Here is a 22,757-nt window from a genome sequence, read left to right as displayed (position 1 = left end):
TCACACTGCATAAATCACATTACATTTATCCTTCAAAACAAGTTTGACATTGTGAGAATTGCATTTGCATGTGTTGATGCAATGTATGTGTAGTTTTATTTTGGCTCTTCTGCTGACATATTTTAAGTATAACTAGTGCAATCTCTAGTGCAAATTGGTATATTTTACTGAATATTGACATATTTTAAAAAGAGTTGCTTAGCGGAGCTGCATAATACAATTAGTTTTCATATTTCACCCTGATGCTAAAACTAAATCAGAAATTTCAGTATTTATTGATTTGCTGCATGGATGACAGTAATCCAATACATTAAGAAATCTAAAAGGGGAAAAAAAGGTTTGTTGTATATTTTCTCTCATTGTAAATTGTCATATTTCCTACCACCATATATTGAGTTTAGTTTCCATGAAATGTCAGTTTTTGTTGTCTTATTCCAACACACTGTATTTGTTTGGGCACAGTTTAGTAAAAGCTAACAAGTTGGTCAACAACCTTTAGAAACTGGAAGTGAATGTGTTTACGTGGGGCTGTCAAAATAATGTGTTAATTTTGATGAATTAATCACAGAAACAATAACACATAAAAAAATGAACACAGATTAATTTTGTTCCGTGATGCCCTTTGATTCGGTGTGTCCAGCTACAGTGGTTTTGTAACATGATGAAGGCGGTTGAGAAAACGCGGCCTGTCCCCATTTACAAAAAAAATAAAAAATACCCAGAGGCAACTGTTGATAAGAGCATCATTCTTATATTCTTATAAGGAATTTTGATACCATCTGAGAATACACTGAAATACAAGCCAAAGGTCTGAGGTAGCACAGCCCCTGTTGCTACCAGCCAGCCCACAGTTGACCTGTTGTAAAGACGCCAAGTGACGAAATCACATGGACTGCAATGGACTGCAGGGAAGTTTCTGTGGTTTTGAATTTATTTCCTCAACATACTAGGTCATATTTTTCAGAGTTATTGCATATGGACAGTGAGACAAATGTTCAGATTCTGAAATAGAAGACAGTGAACTTTAAAAGTCATTGATTCACTCATCTGCCAAAATTCATTTGAATTGAACATTTTTTAAATACTCACAGCAAAATTGATGTATGTGATAAATATAAATTGAGCTTAAGGGGCATGTAATTAGATTTTTTTTTTTTCAGTCACTTGACAGCCATAGTTTTATATCCCTGTGATTTTACTATCTCTACAGTCAACTAAATGCAGCAGCACAACTACTACTGGGCATGATTATTACAACAGATGCTACTTCTTAAATTTGGTCTGTTGTACACTATTAACTGTAAAGGTGACTTCTGTATATACAATCTATTGTAGCAGCCTGTCCAAGTATATTAAGTATCAGTGAATATCTCAAGGTTATTTGTTTGGGGGATAATTGTTTCAGGCAGCTTTTGAAAAGGTATGTCCATATGTTGCAGAAGCAGATTTACTTTACAAATGGCTCTTAATGAAGGCAAGATACAGCATATCTGAGCTATTTACAAATATAGTTTAAGTTGGTGAATCAAATTGACAGTTACTAAGAGAGACTCTTGCTGCTGAACTGCAGTGTGCTTTTTGTTTGAGCCATATGCTTATAATGATACAGCTCAGGAGCTTATGTAATGGGTTTGACATTTGTCAGAGCCTATTACACAGTGACCCTGATTCAAGATGTTGGCTATAGAAGGAGCAATATTTCCTGCTCATATTGTTGTCCAGCCAGCTGTTTTCAGCACAGTCGAAAGAGTGGGAATAAAAAAAACAAAAAAATACTGATGTCTGCCTTCAATAGTCTGTTTAAATCTGTTGGTAATAGCACATCTTTAAAACGCTGAAACTCACTAAAGAGAAGCATTGTGACTAGATATAATTTCACCCTGTGCAAGAGCAATCCAAATGATCAAAAATAATCGAATAAGACAAATATGCACTGGTGCATTTGGTGTTCTCAATTCATTTGACTTAAGGAAAGCCCTGCAGGCTGCACGTGTCTGTATGTAAACAGATCTGCGTAATGCTTTCTAAATAGTTTTGCAACCCCTGGTTTCTGAAGGCTTTCATTGTGATGTGGTTTCCTGTTGTGTAATTAGCTGCACTTGTTGACTGGCACTTTTCTGGGCAGGTCATGTTGGGAGTGAGATAGCTGTAAATGCAAGTTGAATTTGCTGCTGAAGTAAAACATGAATCATTGGGCTCAGTGTAATATTTGTGGAGAAGCAGGCAAGTAGAGTAAACAGTATATTAGAAACATGTTATTTAACTGCTAGCAATTTATACTGTAAATGATAAATGGTAGTATTGTGGGCTCCCTGGAGGGTTATAAAAAGCAGCTTTTCTGTGTTACTGGTCTGCTTTCATATAGCACATATATTCTTTTGGCCATGCATACACATTATTTCATTATAGACAGTGATGCCAGCTATTGGTTCTGACCTCTTTAGAGCCATTACATTTACACAAAAACTGCAGTACTATTAAGTTAAGTATTGATTGGCTGCAAATGTCATGCTCAGTGATCATCCAAAATGAGATGCAAAGCTGCTGGCCACACAGGAAATTGTATAAGAGAAGTGAGATTGTGAGAAGGGAATATGATCTATAGCAGTGTCACTGTTTTAAGTACAAATATGTAATGCTAGTATGTGTAATGGGAAGTTTATAAGGAAGGATGTCTAGCTAAATCAGAGTGGGACATGCTGTGGCCATAGTTGTGGTCATTATTAATATGGGCAGGATTGAGCTTTAAATGTGTAATTAAAATGGCTCATGGTGTTTATAATGCACGATTTGATGAAGTTTAGCAAACTGGAAATCATCTTGGTGATTGTAAAGAAAATGTGTGACTTGTTAGACAACATATTTATGCAGTGCAAACATAGTTCAGATGATGACCAGTTCTGTTTTCAATGCCATAAACATGGCACAGTCTGTGTTCAGAAGGGATTTGATAAAGTAATGCTATTCAGCTGTAAGGGTGAGCAATAACAAGACTGGGTGCGTCGGGGTCACATGGCTGTGTGTATTTTGTAGGTGTGTGATCTCTTCCTCATATTTCTACATGGCTCAGTTGTTGCTAGGCTGAGAGCTGCTTTTACCTGCAGCTAATGCACAAGTCTGGGTTGGCTGTTTACAGCCAAGCTATTGACTGGCAGTGGCTATTATTAGTTTTATAAAGAGTCAAGAATGGGAAAACAGTACTGAGGCTTTACATAGAGGCTTTAAACCCATACATTTAACAATTACTTTGTCTCTTGCTGGATCTGGCAGGAACATACTTTAGTATTCATATCTTTGGTGCAATTATGAGTTTCAGCATCCTGAACTGGCTTTTTCTTCCTTGTGTAGCTTTGATAAACACATAATACTGCAAATTTGATATCAAGGCTGTTATTTTTGTATTGGGCTTTGTCTGAGTCCTCTGCTCTTGGAGGACTGTGATTTCTTAATGTTACGCTGATCTTGCTGAAGAGATGTGGAAAGAACAAAGCACCTCTACTCAGATAACTACATTTTTGATGCCCTGGCACTTGTATGAATATGTATGCTTTTATTTCATCACATTTCAAAGGGAAATACTGTAGTTGTGACTCAAATAAATAAACATCAGCTCATAAAGTACAAATGGCTTGTTAGACTGTAAAGTAGGGATATTTTTGCTGTTTGCACTATATATTTGGTGCCTATACTGTGTATTTTGTATCAGCTACATTTTGAACATGGTAATCTTACATTTAGTGTAATATTTTTGCATTCACCCATTATTACATCTACCTAAGTAAAGAATGTGAACATTTTTAATATCTCTGTAATATAAAAGTAGGCTCCAGTAGTGCCATGTAAATCCCTGGAAACACAAATCAAAAATAGCTGAGTAACCACCATCATTTTCACATAACCTGTGATAATATTCACCTTGTTCAAGCTGGCTGCAGTCACAGATTTCCCTCTTCTCTGTCAGCAGCATAATGGGTCGAAACATTTCTGTTATTTCTGTCACTTGAAATGCATCCAATTAAAATGCCAAAGCAGTGGTATTCTTCTGTCTGTGGTTCAGTTTCTGTTAAGGAATGAAATCATTCATTATTTGCCTTCTTGTATCCGAAATGTGATGTCATTTCTAGATGTGTTTTTTTTTAACATGAAAAGATGTATCATAGGTGTATTGATATTTGATGAAATGAAGTACAAGTCTTGTAAATGAGACAATTTGGCATCAGTTTAAAATGCCTCGTCTCCCACTTTATTACTCAGTATATTGCACAGTGTTTTGATAGATGATTTTATATGTCTCATCTGCTTTCTGCTGTTAGGGCAGTTATGAAATGATGCTACTGCCTGTGTTTGAACGGTCTCTTCTGTTGATACTGACAGCATCTCATTTTTACACCAGCATCATAATGCAGATCTTTGTAGACTGGAAACCTTATTAAAGTCTGAGCCTCAGACAGATGGCTCAAAGAAAAGATCGCCACAAGCACTAAGCTGGTATTGAATACAGGGGAGAGTTTAAGGTTTTTTAAGCAGTGAGCCTTTGTGTGAAGTAGCAGATGCAGGTCTCTATGCATTTACAGTTGTATAAAATAAATATGAAGCTGAGAACTGACATGAACTTTTCTAGTTCTATGTTTGTCTATTTAGGTATCTTAACCCTTGCCTATTTAGTATGTATGAGAGGGTTCTAAACATTTATGGTAAAAGATTGTTTATAACACAGTCTGATGTAGTTTTAAGTAGATGTAAGGACAGTGCAGTGGACAGGCATCCTAGTGGATACAGATTACTACTAGTGATTACTGAGAAGCTGGTAGTAAGACATTACACATGTAGAAGGTAAAACATGTTAATGCATATGTGAAATAGCAGTGGGAGAAAAAGGAATTAAAAAAATGTGAAAACAACTACTTTGAAAAGAAATAACTGGGTTTGATAAACAGCAGTAATGAATAAAATAGAGACTGAAATATAATAAGCCAGGATAAAGAGGTCACTTTAAATTTTTGTTTACATAGCGACACTTTCAGCTCATTTCAGATCCTCATGCAGGCTGCTCCTCCAGCTCTGAGAATAACAACTAAAAACTGTCTGACCAGGTCGTGTATGTTTGTCAATTTCTTAATTCCTGGGTGGGAAGAGTTTCTTTTGGAGTGTTGGCCATTATGGCAGTGCAGTGAAAGTCATGGATTTGTATGAACATTGATTGAAAGATGTGAATTTTATTTGTCTCCCTTCCAGGAGTGAGTCTATAGCTTAAAGAGGTTATGATACATTATTGATCTCCTTGTGGGGCATTAAAGTTTGCCTCCAGTTTCAACGGCAGAGATTGATATTCTGCTTACAGCCTCTAAGGGTCGATGGGGAATAAGTAAATTCTCGCCCTGGCTTAGGAGGGATTTGACTCGTTATTTGGATTTACACACATTCACAGCAGCTAGATCTAAATTTGGCACCAATGCAGACCTGCAAATCCTTTTGGTGTCATTTATACAGGGAAGGTTAACAGCCTGCTTCAAGCAACCGCATAGCACCTCCTCAGCATTGTAGTGGCACTGTGTATCTTAGTGACCAGACCTATTTGTACACACTAATTCTTAATATTGATTCATTGGCCTGTGCCAATCCAACTCTGTGTCCGTACACAGTGGAAATGAAGTGGTCACAAAAGGAGGGCGATTTCAATAAAGTGAGATTTTAGAAGAGGCTCCATCACTAATCTGGAAACTGTGCGGAGATGCGAGAGGCTAACTTTACTGATGACACATTTGTTTTGGTTTGTTCACTTCCCTGCACTGAGACATTGTTATTACTACTCCATTTGCTATTCCAGTGTATATGGGATTAAGGGGTTTCCCTGCCTGCACTAGCCAAGACTGACAGATAACCCTTTCCTTCTCTACATGTGGATAATGCTGCAAAGATTATATGCAGCCAGTAAACAGTCCAACACAGTATCAGCCAAACCCACTGCTTCCTAAAACTGTTACAGCCATGGTTAGAAACAGGTCTTTTTTTCTTTTTTTTTTTTTTTTTTGCTGTTTGACTGTGATGTATTAGATTGATATTGATCTGGTTTAAGAAAAAAGATGTATCCTCCATTCATCCATCCATCCAACCATTATCTGTACCGGCTTATTCCTTAACCAGGGTCACGGGGATCTTCTAGAGCCCATCCTCCAGTCATTTTTTAATCTCTTTTATGGAAGTCAGTATGGTCATTTTACATATAAAAGCAGTGTAGCCTGTTACAAAGCCAGAGGCTGTTTGTGCTTCACCACACACTGGTTTAATTCAGTTGCCTATGCTGTTATGTGAGACTGAAATCATTTGGAATGGAAAAGCGAATATATTAGGTAATAGTGGTAATGTAGCATCACCATTGCACCATTTTTTTGGCTCTGTGAAATTTCAAAGAAATAGGAAGAAAATGCTCATTTTAGTTCCTAGAACCCAAAGTTACACATTGAAATGCCTTTTTTTTTGTCCAACCAACTAAAAATAATGACATGAAGTAAGACAGAATCAGCTTTAATCCATTCAATGGATTTTAGTTTGATTAAACAACAATAATTATCAATGATCATTATAATCACTGCAGAATTCCTGTCCATGAACTGAACTATTAACCTGTAATTGTTTCAGCTCTATCACGGACAACATATGATGGTTTTACTAAAATGTTATGATAATACCCTATTGCAAAGCAGTTTTACAATGAAAAGTAATAATATCCCAACTCTCGAGTAGAGCTGAAACTAATGATTGTTTTCATCCCTCAGCAGGATAGTTTTATCTCATATCATTATTGAATGTACCACACACTATGAATCCTACGAGTTGCTGGTTTCTTTTTTAAATGTTCCTCCACTGTCTTGCCATTTGTGTCAGACACCTGGCTGAGATTAACATAGTCTGTCTTGTTTTAAAACAGCCATCTGCTTCAGTCAAAGCTCACTAGCCTCTTCCTCTGATTCCCTGACTCAGTCTGTATCTGGACAGTTATTATTGCTCTCAGCTACCAGTACGTCGGTGCTACAGCATTTTTCTGCTTTGACATATCTGAGATTAGCAGGCTTCCCCGGCTCTAGTGAAATCTTCAACGTGCCACTAGATCATTAGGAAGTAATAATGGGTGTGAGGACTAATGGCCTTCACAAAGGGTGTGTGAGTGTGTGTGTGTGTCCTCCCCTGTGCTCTTGCTTTTTCCCCTTCTATTTGAAGTCCGGGGCAGACTGAAAATCTGGTCCAAGGTGAGAGAAGGAGCCCAGACAGATGAGAGAAGAACAAATGAGTCTTTTTTCCCCTAAATGCCCTCCCTCTGCTGCTGCTCTCCCCCCTCTGTACTGCTGTCACACTTTCTCCCTCTCTTCCCCCTCCTCCCATTTGCCCCCTTACTTCTCTCTCTATCCCCCACCTCTTCTTTTCTCACCCTTGTGGCTCCATTTTGCATCAGCTGCAGCCAAGCAGGCAGCCATTGCACAGATGGAGAGAAACATTGCCTTCTTTTCTGTCTTATTCTTCTCTTAAAAGCCTTTCCACAGCCTTGCTCTTTTTTCTCATGATATGTTTATCCTTTATTCACAGAGGTGGTTCTCAGGAGATAGGGAAAATCTATTTTTCAGCAGAGATCTTATCAGTTTGCGCAGTTCACACAGCATCCTTCCCCTCCCCTACTCTTTGCTTAGATCAGACTTTGCGTGCTGCAGAGAACGAGTGTACAGTAGTTTATAACAATAACAGATGGCTGTGCATGTGTGTGTTTGTGAGTGTGTGCAGGAACATGACTATGTGTCAGACTCTGTGTCAGACAGATAATCTCCTGTGTGACATAGTCATAATCTGGTTAAACCAGCTCGCCTCAAGACTGTTCCATATTATAAGGCAAAACACTTTCTCTGTATGTATGGAAGCTGGATGCATGACCCATTGTAATTATTGTCTTGGTGATTCAGCTCCAAGCTTTGGTCCAGAGGGGCTGATTGTCATTCAAGTTCACAAGTTGGGCTGTTGTGGAATGACTTTAAAGGCTTGAGAGCTTAACTGTTTCTCTTTATTCCTTCTTTGTCAAAGTTTATAGATTGATGACGTTCCCACTGTTTGTTGTGACTTTTATTGAAGCTGAGAATTGAGTCATTGCACTTCTTGGAAGAAAAACAACTTAAATCAATTTAACTTGGAGCTCATTGGAGCGGCAATGATTATTTTATTCATTAGTTAATCTGCTGACTGCTTCCTCAGTTAATTGATTCAACTCTAGCTCCAAAGAAGGCAAGTTGTGCCAAAACAAAGCCTGTGGTGCATAACTGTCAAAGTGCTCCTGCTTCTTTGAAAATACTTCTTCTTGCATACTGTTTACAATTATAAAGATGTCTTTGCATGTCTGAGCATATGAGCCGTAGCCTATGTAATAAATTTCATTGTTTCATCTATAAAACAGTAAAAATAAATAAAAATAAATAATCACAGTATCCAAGAGTCCAAGCCAGCATATTTGAAGTGACTGTAATCAATATTTTTATAGTAGCTGATCAGAACTCTTCAAGTAATATAAAAGCAGCTGCTCGCAGTGATCATTAACCATCTCAGCATCTTTCATCTCAGTACTTTGGCTTTGCTGTTAACAGCTTAGTGCAGTTTTTACACTAAAGGTGTAACATGAGCAGCATGTTAGCAGAGCAGCAGCGTGTTCAACATTTCATGTGTGTCTACAGAGAAAGCAGTACTGTGTGTACATCTGTATCTTTAAAGTACTAAGAGTCCAATACATGCATGTGAATACACATGTAAAATAGTAATATAGACTAAAAGCATAATAATACACTTTTTTAATAATAAACTTATGTTTTCGGGTGGATTAGGTGAAATGTGAGCTGTTAAGCCACTTGTATAGACAGTTGGATTGATGAAAATAGACATGTATACACACTAACTCTTTCAGTTCATTCATGCATTCATTCATGACAATTTTGGCCTCAACAGGTAGCTGTTTTCAGTATAAAAGATCTGAAACCCACTGAACACTATCTGCCTAGTATCAAATGGACAACTAAGAACTAACTGATGAAAAATAATGTCTTTATCTTCTACTTCAGTGTTGGTTTTACAGTACGGTACTATTCAATTATAACAGAAAATCATACGTGTGCATTTTTCCCTCTTGCTAGTGCAGACACCTCAAGATCAGTAATGATATGTTCTCTGCTTGTGGATTTCCACATCTGGCCATAAATTAATTCAGTTTAACATGCTGTATTTGCCTAGGATAAGAGAGCTCAACGCACTTAGCATAGCAGGATAACTTCAGTAGTCATGAATACTGTCTTTAATATGGATCATCTCCAATCTACTGAGCTAGACACTGCTGTGATGTAGTTCCACTCAATGGGATCAGAAAGGTCCACACAATATAATTCAAAAGGACATGCTTTAAAATTACTTTTGCATTTTTCATCTTGTGTTGTAAAGGCCTTGACATCACTTTATTGCCAGTTGGAACTGGAGCTGGCTGCACATTAGAGCTTGACAAGAAAAATGTCACAAAACCACAAAGAAATACATTTAATGGTTTAGATTGAAAAGTGCATATGAATTAAAGACATTGCCAGTAAGTGAAGTATGTGTTTGGTCTGCTGAGTCACAATGATGCCCAAACTTCCTGTTTCTAGTCAGTTGTTGGTGCAGAACATACAGATCATGAAGATTACTACCTACTGTTGTCATCTTGTTTCTCTTTTTTCCACACACACAGATCATTTATGTCAGCTTTTCTGATGCATCTCTACCTGTTGTTTTCTTTGTCTCAAATGCTTTGCGCTCTCATTACCTTTCCCAAAGAAAACAAAGAATTTCTGTATGTCCTAGCTGTTTGCTATCAGGGAATTCTGTTAAGAAAGAGAAATGGAAAAGTGAGACAGAAGCCACACATGTTAGTGGTTGTGCAAGAAGTAAAAGCAGCAGAGAAGCATATTTGTTATGGATGGGACTTCATTATTTTGCACTTGTACAAACCAGCAGCTGACCTATTTTTTGCTAATGTCATGAAGGCCCCACCAAATGCATAATCTGGCTTTGACTTCAGCTAGTCTTAAACCTGACTTAAACCAGATCTGATTTAAGCAGATAATGTCAATAATACATTTCCTGAAAAACAACTTCAATTTCCAGACATTAACCCAATTAAACAATGTATGTTAAATTAAGTTGATTTATGTCCCATAAAGTCTTTCTTCAGTATTATGTTTATGTGCTTATTCACAGTAGCTGGGTGCATGTGAATGTACTGCCTGACATTTTGAATAACTATGTCAAAAGTAAACACTGACCTTTTCAATAAAAAGCAGTAAGTGAAAGTGTAGCCTACTACATTTGTCTGAGTAATTGTCTCACTCTGTGTGTCGCTAGTATTTCTCTGAGAGTGTTAGAGCCTCTAAAGCCACATCTGAAACATGTTCACACTTTTCCATTCCATATTTTGCAAATATTAGCTGTGAAACACACTGTTGCAATCAGATACCAGCATGTAGGAAAACACTACCCAGTTTGATGAAGTATGACTCCTGGTTGAAACATTTTCTGTAGAAACATAGCTTGTGCTCAGTATGAAAAGCAGGAATGTCTGGGAAGATTGAAATATTTAAAGTTGGCATGTTTTACTAATCACACTGTTGCTTGGACCTTGTTGGCCCTGCAGCCCCAGAATGTTAAAACTGAGCAGCTTATTCAGGATTGAGCTGTCGACTGGATGTTGGCCACCTGCCAGTGGTTTGTAAAACAGAAAAGTCCTCAGATTTACCAGTTTTCCTCCAGTGGGTTGTGATTACATGCACTGTACTATTATATTTAATTTCAGAAGTACATTACATGTCGGTTACAGCCACTGCCATTCACAGAGCTGCTAAGCAATTTCTTTGAGTGCTTCTCCCTTAATTATGTTTGTGCAAGTCTTACAGGGATAATAATCTTGGACAGTTTATTTAATGAAATTTATGATATATGTTGTGAGAATACCATAGGTGTCAGAAAAATGATTTTTTTGAGATTGACGGTTTTTGATCTTTTTCTTTTTGCTGATGAGACATCAGCTTTTTGTGTACAGGAACCTGACTGACATTCTTTCAGTGCCATAGATGCATCTTTTATTGCATTGGCTGATTGATATAATTAACTGTCACTGGCCAACGGGCTATTCCACTCGATCTTGCACAATTACTCGATCACCCGTGACTTTAAATGGGTCTTGAATATCAGAACACATTTATTGTGTTTGTAGTGCAAAGTATCAAGACTGTAATTTTATAAATGATATACATACAGTGAAAGGGGTGAAAGCACATTTCCTGAGTACATTCAGGACATTCTGTGAGTTTGACCTGCAGTCTGGAGGACTGACCCTCTCATTTTCAAGTCATAGGATGATCTGCCAGGCTAGCAGGGCCACTGAGATTCAAGTTAATTTAATCCATTCAGTCTACAGTAGTCTGCAATCCTCAAGTGCCCACTGACACTGCTGCAGTAATCTTCAGGGATAAACCACAGATGAGCGAAGAATCGAGAGACCTCTCTCTGCCTCTCCCTCCTAAACTATCATAAAGTGTGGTGGTAAAAATACACTGAAGAGACCGCAGTCTGCCAGGGAAGAGAGGAAATGCACAGCATGGTTTACAGTAACAGATTGGGTCAAATTCTCCACAAACCAAAAGCCTTAAGATAAATAATTTTTGAGAAAATAATGAAAGTGGTAAAAATGACTTCTAAGAGTATGGGGTATGTTGCTATGGAAACCGACTTTATAATGATGAGTGCTTTGCAGGGGTTAACATCCTTTTGTGCCGGCACAACAGTCAATCGTTTTTTAATAAATGAGACTTTACACAGACCACTTTTGAATGTAGCCACTCAGCAGCACAAAGAGGTGTGAAAGTTAATCCACTTCATCTTGTGCCTGATTTAACATCACCACAGTAAGTCAGTGGCTATAGGGCGTACTGAGATGGAGAAACAAAGTTAAGCTGCTATACCTTATACCGCTCATTTCCAGCTGTGTAGTGTGCTAAAAGTAATGACCCTATGGCAGTAATATCATGAGAGAAAACTACCTCTGCAGTTTCTTGAGCAGCCCCTTATTCTGATTATGGGCTTGTCATGTAACATCAAAAGATTCTTGCATCCCTTAAAGTCTCAGTGACAGGAGGATCAAAATACCTCCCGTCAGTGGATAGTTTTATTAAAGTGGCGTTTAATATTATTAGGGTTTACATATGTAGCTCATTATTGCCAGGTTATCCTTATTTTTGCCTGTGTGTTCAAGTAGCAGAGCTTAGGAAGCACACTCCCCTTGGCATACAGTGATGTTGTTTTCTGTCTGTGACTGCATTCTTTACTTAAAGAGGCTCTAAAGACTAAAATGAGTTTTCAGATATGTGGAACATTGGAGTTAATGATGCTTGGTATTGTTGTGGAATGCATAAATGGGAAATCCTTTACTAGCCATACAGAAATGTTCTGTTTTTAACATTTTCTGTCTACCTTTCCGTGTCTACTAAACTGCTAAGGATAGTCAGTACTTTTGTTGCTCTTTTATGGCAGCTTAGTTAATCAGGTTAAAACACTCTTGTCTTTTGCAGCCTGTCAGGTAGATGCCTGGTCTCTGATCCTGATTCCCCCAGCATCCATCCAAGACGGTTGTAGATGCTGCCAGGGAAATGCTCTTGGACTAAATTGTTCCTAAATTGTTTCTAAATGGGTCAAGCAAGAACCACACACCATCATTCTCTTGTAGTTATTAGCTCTCTTTGGGGTTCTTGATGCTCACAGTCTGTTCTTAGGGAAAATACTCTGCCTTTGTGTACTTTACAGATACTTTTTTCTGTATTTTATTTTATTTTGGGAAATTGCTTGTGGTTCATTCCAATGAAAACATATCGTAGCACTCTGAACAAGCAAAGTCAACATTAGTCCAGAGAGCACGTATATATATTATGAAGTAAAAAAAAAAAAAAAAAAATCCGATATTGATATATCAGCCGATATTATTTATGTGTATATTATAGTACAGTACCAGTCAAAAGTTTGTAGAATGCAGTGAACATAAACACATTTTGAATGAAAACAATACATTGGTCTGGCTCTGGTTGTTTGTAGTTCAAAGATTACAAGTCGTTCTCATGTTATTAGTAAAAAAAAAAAAAAAGTATCAACTGTAGAGACAGGAATTGCAAAACAGGTTTTAAATGGTCTTAGTAAAATTGCACAGGATGTACAGTATCAATGTAACCATCCTTTTTTTTTTTTAAATCCATTGCCTTTTCTCTCTTGATGTTGTTAGTGGTGAATACAGTCTTGTGTTTTTCTGTCTGAAATGTTCTAGCGTTGTGTCCCATAGTGATGGAAATAGTCTTACCACAGTCAAATCTCAGGAGATAATGGAAAATTATAGCAGATGCAGTACAGGTTACAGTTGTCAGAAGACTTGGCCAGCAGGGACCATGGCAGCAGGAAGGTAAATGTGTGCCTCTCTCTGAGTGTCTGTGGTAGCTGAGTTTTTAGAGACAATCTTTTATGTTTAAACTGTGCAGAATAGATGTGAAAACAATCACCAACCTGTTAAATCCCCTCTGTGGTACAGTTAAAGACTGTACAACAACAAACTACAACTCATGGTTAGAGTTTCAGGTATTGTTTGTTTCTCAGGGCTGTATATCCACCTTTATTTTTGACACAGTTTAGAACTATGGCACGTTATGTTTGAAACACTTCAGTGCTTCATATGATGGTGGTAAAAGTTTTGAGGCCATGTGACTCCAGGCACCCAGTTTATTGAAGTGTCAGCATGACAAGTGATACTGAATCTAAAGTGTGTGACTGACAGTGTCATCTGTAGAGGGAGGGTGAGCATCAGTGTTGTTGTCATCATGGTGTTGCTGTCCTTTATGCATTGAGCTGTTAAGATGTGTTTACTAGTTTTTTAATAGTTTTTGGTGCTAATGTTAGGGATGTTTTTGCTAGTTGGTATATTCCCTATGATGAAACCTGTTTTTTCTTGTGTTTATGTAGGGTGTGAAGAGACCATCAGAGGGATTAGCTTTGGTGACAGCCACTTTGTAAAACCAGATTAATGCTTTCTGTCAAGGTGTTTTCCCCCATCTTGCAGTAAAAGCCTCCGGCAATGGAAATGATTTATTACTTTGAATAGAATTTCACCCATTGATTGCTACAGCAGCACTGCATCAAAAACCCAGATGCACCATGTGTCATGCATTTGTTTTACCCAACATTTGTACAGCTACTCAGAAAGACTCTCTTGCCATGTAATTACACTATAGATGTAATCATCTAACGAGGCAAACATTTTCCCTGGAAGTGGCTTTGCATGAACCATATACATTTTTGTTTAGCATTACTGATATGAATATTACTGTTACAGCATTTGCAACTTGCTTACTGTTTCAGTATTAATAACCTGGTACGATGCCTTCATGATCAGTGAATTTGAGACAGACACTGAAACACTGCACAGTTCCAATAGTTTTTACTTTGCAGTGCTCATACATGCAAGAATCTCATCATGGACTGCTTTGTAATTTAAACAGTGCATTTTTGCTGTTTATGTCAAATTTATCATGATAAAAAATAAAAATTTTCCAGAGTCGTTAAATCCTGTCTGTGAGTATTACAAACCTCTGTGCATTGTTTGGCATCTAATAAACACATAAATCCACTGGCCCAATGGGACTTCCTTGATCATATTCCATTGTCTCTGTTGCAGGAAACAACACGCCCCCACCAACATGTTGTTTTAACACAGAGCAAATGTCTGAGTGAATAAAGTGAAGGTTGGGCTTCCAGTCTAATCAATGCTCTGACTTGAGCATTGGAGAGAGGCAGTGTTATTGTGCAGGCATTGGGCATGGCTTCATATATTTATGCCTTTATTTGACTTTTACCTGTGCATCCCCTTCATGGACTATGTAACTGTATCTTTTTGAGGGATAGGAATTGTAAAATGTTACCACTGTAAATGAGAATGAATGGGATTGATTTATGTCCACAAAGAAGACATCAAGGCCACGTTTAACTGCTTTTGTGAGGAACATCAAATATTTTGGCAAGAGAAAAACTAGTCTGAAAACAACTTTTACCAGCTCTGGAGGACTGTTGTTAGTCTGTAAGCCAGATTTTATGGAACCCTGATTGGATCTGTAACTGGTCCCGTTCTGTTTTTGCCCCCCCCTCCGTCCCTCCTGTCTCTACTCAGCCAATCAAATGTGCCGTCACCACCGGGCTTATGACCCACACCAGTTGCTATAGCAACGCCGGCCTGCCTCCCAGAGAACATGTCATGCATGTTAAGTGGTTCTCAGATGTTCGCTTGCTGTCTCTGTCTTTGACTCTCTTAAGCAGACACTCACAGGATGAAGTGACTCGACCGGCCACAGATAGTTAACACGCGGGTTTGTTTTAGTTCTTTGAAGCAGCACTCCTAACCGCAACCTAACCTCGGATGCGTCCAAATTGCTGCAGTTGGATAGTGAATATCCTACTGCTAAATTGATTTCTTACCACTTATAAAATCAAGCGCTAAATAAAGTTTTGGTGTCAGGAGTCAGGATTAACCTCTTGTCATCTGCATATACAGGATATGTTATTTTGTTTTATCCTGCAATGTTTGGGGTTTCGGATCACATTTCAGAGAAAATCCTCATGTGCCTAAACAAAGCAACCTGTAAACAGTGTTATTTGTTTAAAAAAAAGTTATATGTGGTGGATAGATGCTGTGGCCTTTCTATTTGAAGTGGCTGTGTGAATTTTTAATATTCTAACTGGGCTTTAATTCAGTTTAGTTTTTCAGGGACTATTGGGGTTGCCTAGTTGAACTTTCAAAACAATTATATTAATGAACAAGCTTGTTTGACACCCTCTGTGATTAAATGTGCACGCGCGCGCGCGCGCACACACACACACACACACACACACACACACACACACACCCAGTGGTTGTCACAACACCTGCAGTATCAGGGTGCATGTTTTGAAATGCTTGAGAACTTGCCCTCCAACCAGCCATACAATCGTCTGCAATCCTATTGCCGGAATTAAACTCCTGTACTGATAAGGTGTGTGTTTGGGTTTGTGACCATGTGAACAGCTGTTTAGGGAGAGCACTTTGTTCAGTACCAGGCAAGAGAGTTCTGTCATGAGCTGTTTAATGTAAATAATTAACTGCTCTTACATCTCTGCACTCTTTAAGGCTTTGTTTCAAGGCATTTGGGGAAACCATGCATTGAGTTCTGTGTAGAACCACAGTATCATGGGAGAAATCAGTAAGGCTCTCTCTTGCAGTAAGGCTGTAATGGAACACATTTGTGTAATTCAAAACACCAAAGGGCACTATAGTGAGTCCAGAGAGGGGATTTACATTTTAAGTAACTGTTCTGTTTGGCGATACTTTATTTTAAAATAGGGATTTCTTTAATGGGAGAGTTTGTTTTTATTCATGCTATAAACGGAGTTGAACTGAGAAAAAGTGCAAGAACCATTTGGCAGCTTTTGTCCTGTGTTCCAAAATTGATGAATAGTTCAGGAAACTCACTGCAAATTATTCATAGCCTCCTGTTGAAGCTGCTACAGTTCTGTGTTTGTGTGTGTGAGAGAGAGTGTGAGAAAACCAGCGACTGTGCCAGTATGTTGAGAAAATGAAGAGAGAGAGCCTAATGTACACTACAGATTATTTAGTTGTTGGTCGATAGTGGGTTAGGCAGGCTCCCAGCTTTTACACACACACGCACACACACACACACACACACACTGTTACTGTTACTTCCTCGGTAGCTCAGGAGTGACAAATAATGACAGGAGAATTAATTGAAATGTAGTTGGCTTGTGTCCCTTTGGAGAAAGATAATCTGATGATAAAAGGCAGAGAGATGGTATAAAAATCAGCTTAGTGTAACAGTGTGAAAATATGGAGGGATGGTAGTGGAGGGGAGAGCTAGCAGGTGTGCCAGTGGTGAAATGACACAAGAGGCTTTATCAAATTACTTTGCTGCTGTTTGTAATTGCTTATTCTTAACCAGTTAGCACTCTGATTGCCAATCTGAAGTGCATGTGACTAGTGGAACAAAATCCTTATAAAATCATTGTACATATGCTGACTTGTTGTTAATCATAATTACTGTCAATGTCAGCTGGCTCTCTGAATAATGTTTTAGTGCGATGAATGTGCAAATTAAAACCACTCTAAATGACTAGACAAGGACAAGACAGGATTCCTGATCAGACCTTCATTGTCTGTGCCCCTGAACTAGACTGTATACTGAAGAACAAATGAAGTTAATCTCTGCCTACATACTCTATATACTGTGGGGACCAGCAGGTCTTTAATTGTTGAAGCATTTTTAGTAGTGATGTCATTCGTGTGCTTTTGTGTTTGGTTGCGTGCTATTTAAAGAAATATTATAGACATAAAAATAACCTAAATTCTCTAGTTTGCGTCAGGTTTTTCAAGAGAAGAGGAATAAAATCAGTTGTAACATATAGTATTATATGCAAGGTTATTAAAATCTTAGATCTTGTTCTTCATTGTTACTATAAATAGTCATCAAACTGTTTTGTTCTTTGAAAAACTCTGTTTAAATCTCTGTGCTCCCAGTGCATGATGTCCCAGAATTCAAGAACTTCATATTTCTCTCATTTCTTGTTTCTGTTCCATAGTTTCCATAGTTTACTTTCCTCTGATCGTGAGTGAGTGTCCAAATCACATTTTGTATATTCAAAGTTAACATTACTTAAAACATCCCTGACTTGTAGCATAGTTTGGGATTTTATTTTCTTTTTTCTCTGGGTTTGTTTTCCAAGGTGTCAGGTTTTACATTCCCACTTTCATTTTATGCCAAATAGAACTTATGTTTTCAGAAAAGCCTGGTCACACAAGATAAAACTATTTTAAACAGCAAGTGAAATTGTCCTGTTTATTGTGTCAAGTTTTTTTTGTTTATTACTCCTATTGAAGGATTACTATTTTGTTTCCTCAACGTGTTTATGTGTAACCATGAGGGCTGAATCAGGCCCCATAATCATTTTGTGGCTTTTACATCTGTGCAGCTGGAACATCAAATACCACAATCAGAAGCTTATGTGCAAGCAGGTCAGATCCCAACCGTTAACCCTCCTTCGGCCAATGTGGGCTCCACTTTTTGACATATACCTAAACTCGGTGCTTGGGATGACTGGAATCCCATTTTCACTCTTTTTCAGTCTTGCCGTTTTTTACAGATGGCAAACGGACGACTGTGTGTGTGTGTGTGTGTGTGTGAGTGAGAGAGAGAGAGAGAGAGAATGTATGAATGTGTAGTTCAGTATGTTGAAACAGAGGGCTCCCCTGCCCATACTATATTTCAGTACAAACACTGTGTGGAAGACAGTATTTAAATACACACTCTCTTAGCCTGCCCCCTACTGTTGCCCAGACCTAATTTCAAACACACACATATACACTGACACACACACTGGGGATAATACACTTCTAAAACACTTTATAGGTGAACAGAACTGCACTGTTGCACAGCTGGGAGTTAAAAGAGTGTTTGGTGATTTTTCTGAGCCCACCTTTCCCAGTTCAAATCCATTTAAACAGTTTGGAGATGGACTTTGTGGAAGAGGACTTTGTGGATCATACTGCCTCTTGTGGTTAACTGGGGCATTGCTTCACTTCTGTTCTTTGATCTCCTAAACATATGAACAAGTCAGTAACTAATGTTACAATTACCATTGCTACCAGCCTTCTGAATAAAAATATACTTTGTCAGCTCTGGCTGCAAGGAATTTTGGGATTGTTTTATGGAGCTGCATCATTCATGACACCTGGGTTATTATTTACCACTTATACTAGGGCACATTTTTCTGAGAATATATTTATTTTGTCTAACAAAAAACCTGCTTTTTTAGTTTTTGACCAAGCACAACACTGTGACTAATCTTCTCCTTACAAAGCTTATAATAGTATGATGTAACACTTTAAAGTTTTGAGCTGACTTTATTCTTTATCTTCACCAAAGAAAGTTTACAAAATTGATAGACTGTGATAAAAGCCCCAGCACGGTGCAGACATTAATTGTCGACAACACTCCCATATGCAATTCTTTCCTTAATGCCCCATAATATTTTGCTGTTGTACTTCTCAAGGTGACCAGTTGGTGTCCTCCTCTCCCCATTTCCACCTCCGTAGGTTGATCCACCAGAGGAAAGATTGATCTGTTTCACTCTGTTTTCAGTGACATTTTGCAGTTGTGACACTTTGGACAGCAAGCCTTCAGATGTTATGTAAACTGTCAGCTGTGTATTATTGCTTAAACCATATGGATCACTCATTTGTCATGGTTGATTAACAAACCATGACTGATTTAAAATTGTCATTACTAACGGCTCATCAGCTATGTGCACACACATAACTGTAACTCCATCAGTCTTGTCTTTATTAATGCTATTTAGCATTTAAATTAAAATGTGTGTGTACATCACTGTTTTTTTTTTTTTTTCTTTGTCTTTTATTTCTTTTTTTCCAGGAGTGGAGGAGAGTTAAGTGCAAGCAAGCAGTCTGCAGTTTGCCTTAAAAACTATTCCCCCAGACGAGCTGCTGGCTTGTTTCTCCATCTTTGGACCTAAAACGCTCAGTCCTGAAGAAACATATAAACACCGTTACACATCTCTCCACTTCCCCGACCGACGAGGATGATCACTTCAGAGCTTCCTGTCCTTCAGTGAGTGAAACGCATTAGAAGCTCTCAGTGCTTATAAATTTTTTTTAACAAAAACTTACATAAATTAGAATTTTTCATTGGTTAATTAATCCATACATCCATTTTTCACATTTTAGGTTTTATTAATTAGTTGTATCATAAGGAGTCATTGTTATATGCTGCTTGTATAAGTATTGAATTGCAATGTTTATGGTTTTTAAATAGTCTCTAATTATGTGAAATGCTATTTAGTACAGTAGATATAAGATTAAGTAGTGGATGTTGCAAAACTGTTAACTCCCCAATAAAAACTTTTGTTACAGCTTTTTTTTTTGAAAGACACTAAGTCTTGTTGTATAGTTGAATCTTTTAAAACATACAGTTTGGCTTTCTTTCCATCTCTGTAATTTCACTTTCATGAAGAGCTTTATATGTCATTCTGGAATTGAGCCTATAGCCTATAGTTTGCTATGTGGATAAATAAAACCTTTAAATGTATCATATCTGTTCTGTTTCAGGGACTCATCAAATGAGTCTGGGGCAACAGACGCAGTGGGCTTAAGTATGAACATGAGTGAGATGGATGATCCAGAGGCGAAAGGCAAGAAGAAGAGAGGGAGGCCTGGAAAACAACCCCTGGTAAGAGCCTCAAAGGGAATTCATGAGAAAAAGCCAGTTACCAATTTGACTTTGTGTGTGTGTGTGTGTGTGTGTGTGTGTGTGTGTGTGTGTGTGTGTGTGTGTGTGTGTGTGTGTGTGTAAGCACATGTTAAAGGAACTAAGGAAGCTACGTCCTAAAACATGTCCCACATAGTAGTCTTTGACTTTTTGTTTGTGACATTTCTGGTCCCACAGACATCCAATAAGAAGCCTCGGAAGTCACCAACAGACAAGACTCTGAGTGTAGCCAGAGGGCGAGGGAAAGCCAACGGTGTGGCTCAGCATAATGGGGATGGTGGAGACCCCGTCACTCTGTTTGAAGTGGTCAAACTGGGAAAGAGTGCCATGCAGGTGGATACACATAACTTTATCATTATTAGAATTGTCCATAGTCCAAAATATAAATTTGTTAAACATATGCAGTAGTTGTTGTTTTTTTTTTTTTTTTTTTGCTACAATAGTGTTTTTAATCTGATCTTGTGTGTGTGTGTGTGTGTGTGTGTAGTCTGTGGTTGACGAGTGGATCGAATCGTACAAACAGGACAGAGACTTGGCTCTGCTGGATCTCATAAATTTTTTCATCCAGTGCTCAGGATGCAAAGGTATGACTGCATAAACTACTGAACCTGTAAACATAGTAGTCATTTTTCTGAAACCTGTTATTCTGTGCATATGTGTCAGCTGAACAGAATAATAATTTTAATGTCCTGTTGTTCTTTAACCAGGTACTGTGAGGATTGAAATGTTCAGGAACATGCAAAACGCTGAGATCATCCGTAAGATGACAGAGGAGTTTGATGAGGTAAATGCCTGCTTCTGTCAAAGAGAGTAAATAATATTCAAGTAAAAACAATATCATGGGCACATGAGGACAGGGTGGGAGTGGAGGTCTGATTGCTTCTGTGGACAGGCCAGGCACTACGATTACTGCCATAACGTGAGAACACAACAGGGACGGGACGCAGGACATTTTTTAAATTCTCTTGCACAGTGCAGCTTTAAGCATATTGCCTCTGTGGAGAAGCTGGTGCACAGTGTGTGCTCTTTGTTTCTGGTTATAGAAGGAATAATCCTCCACGGGATGAATAAATGTTTCAAAGTGGATGTAATTCTTTCACATACAGAGCATGGAAAATGGATATTTAGTAATGGGTGCAGTGTAATTGTTTTTTTAATCACAGTTTTTCACCACATGACACATTTTTGGCATTGCACAATTCAATAAGCAGAGCCGAGAATAACACAAAGCAGTGGTTGAACAGATTAAAAACGGAGCTCTAGACACATTCATTGGAAACAAATGTGTTTCTAAGTCCAACCAGAAAAATGCAACAAGCATATTTCTGCATTTTTCAAGCAAACAAGAATGAGCAACAATGGCTGTTTGCTAAAAACATGTCCCTGAGCATGCACACAGTTATGCCACTGCTAGAATATATCATTTTATGTTTTAGTAGCAGCAAATGATCCAGCTGTCTGTCACAATCTTTTGGACATTTAAAAAAAAGCTTCATGTTTTGTGCTCCATAATTTTGATGAGGATAATATCACACTATTGATGTCAATAGGACAGTGGAGATTATCCTCTCACTATGCCGGGGCCTATGTGGAAGAAGTTCCGCTACAACTTCTGCGAGTTTATCAGCGTTTTGATTCGCCAGTGTCAGTACAGCATCATCTATGATGAGTACATGATGGACACGGTGATCTCCCTCCTCACCGGGCTGTCTGACTCTCAAGTGCGAGCCTTCAGACACACCTCCACATTAGCAGGTAAACAACAGGTCATTTATTTGTAGAGCGTTAAACAGTAATTAATGTGTGGAACATTCACCTCCACACTGGCTGGCTGGCAATGACACCACCACCGTTCTTGTAGCGATAACACTACAGCTTATAAGCAAAATATAATGTCACTGAAGAAATTTGTTCAGCTAATAAGAAAACTACTAATTTAAACATTACTTACCTTTAAATGCCAGTTGACAACTGCTTTAACTTCACACCTTTATGCTTTTGATGTATCACAGGGAAGGGAAAAGAGGTGTTAATATTTTACAGTTTCATTTTGGTTGGCTTTTGTTTCTTTGTTATACTAGAAAAATAGAAAAATGTTTTTTCATAAAGGAAAGTGTGAAGTTGAGTTGGTATTTAATATTCATACATGTGTCTTTTTGCCTCTGCTTAGCAATGAAGCTGATGACTGCACTGGTGAATGTGGCACTGAACCTGAGCATTCACCAGGACAACACCCAGAGACAGTACGAGGCTGAGAGGAACAAGATCGCTGGCAAAAGAGCCAATGAGAAGCTGGAACTGCTGCTTCAAAAGAGGAAGGAGGTGGGGGGATGTTTGATGTGGCTTTTC

General features: G+C 38.2%; 1 protein-coding gene across 1 annotated transcript in view; it reads left to right on the top strand.

Annotated features, from left to right (window-relative positions):
* The window catches only part of stag1a (STAG1 cohesin complex component a), a 33,537-nt gene that overhangs the window by 1,240 nt on the left and 9,540 nt on the right, over nucleotides 1–22,757 (top strand). The window contains exons 2-8 of the mRNA XM_026305590.1: nucleotides 19,557–19,751; nucleotides 20,249–20,369; nucleotides 20,586–20,741; nucleotides 20,896–20,992; nucleotides 21,116–21,192; nucleotides 21,959–22,163; nucleotides 22,579–22,730. Of these exons, the coding sequence (XP_026161375.1) occupies nucleotides 19,723–19,751; nucleotides 20,249–20,369; nucleotides 20,586–20,741; nucleotides 20,896–20,992; nucleotides 21,116–21,192; nucleotides 21,959–22,163; nucleotides 22,579–22,730 (837 nt within the window). The 5' untranslated portion in view covers nucleotides 19,557–19,722. The remainder of the gene's footprint in view (nucleotides 1–19,556; nucleotides 19,752–20,248; nucleotides 20,370–20,585; nucleotides 20,742–20,895; nucleotides 20,993–21,115; nucleotides 21,193–21,958; nucleotides 22,164–22,578; nucleotides 22,731–22,757) is intronic.

This window comes from Mastacembelus armatus, chromosome 22 (genome assembly GCF_900324485.2).
Source record: "Mastacembelus armatus chromosome 22, fMasArm1.2, whole genome shotgun sequence".
NCBI classification, from domain to species: Eukaryota; Metazoa; Chordata; class Actinopteri; order Synbranchiformes; family Mastacembelidae; genus Mastacembelus; species Mastacembelus armatus.
Note: the sequence above shows the minus strand (reverse complement) of the source record. Positions and strands in the feature narration are given on the sequence as shown.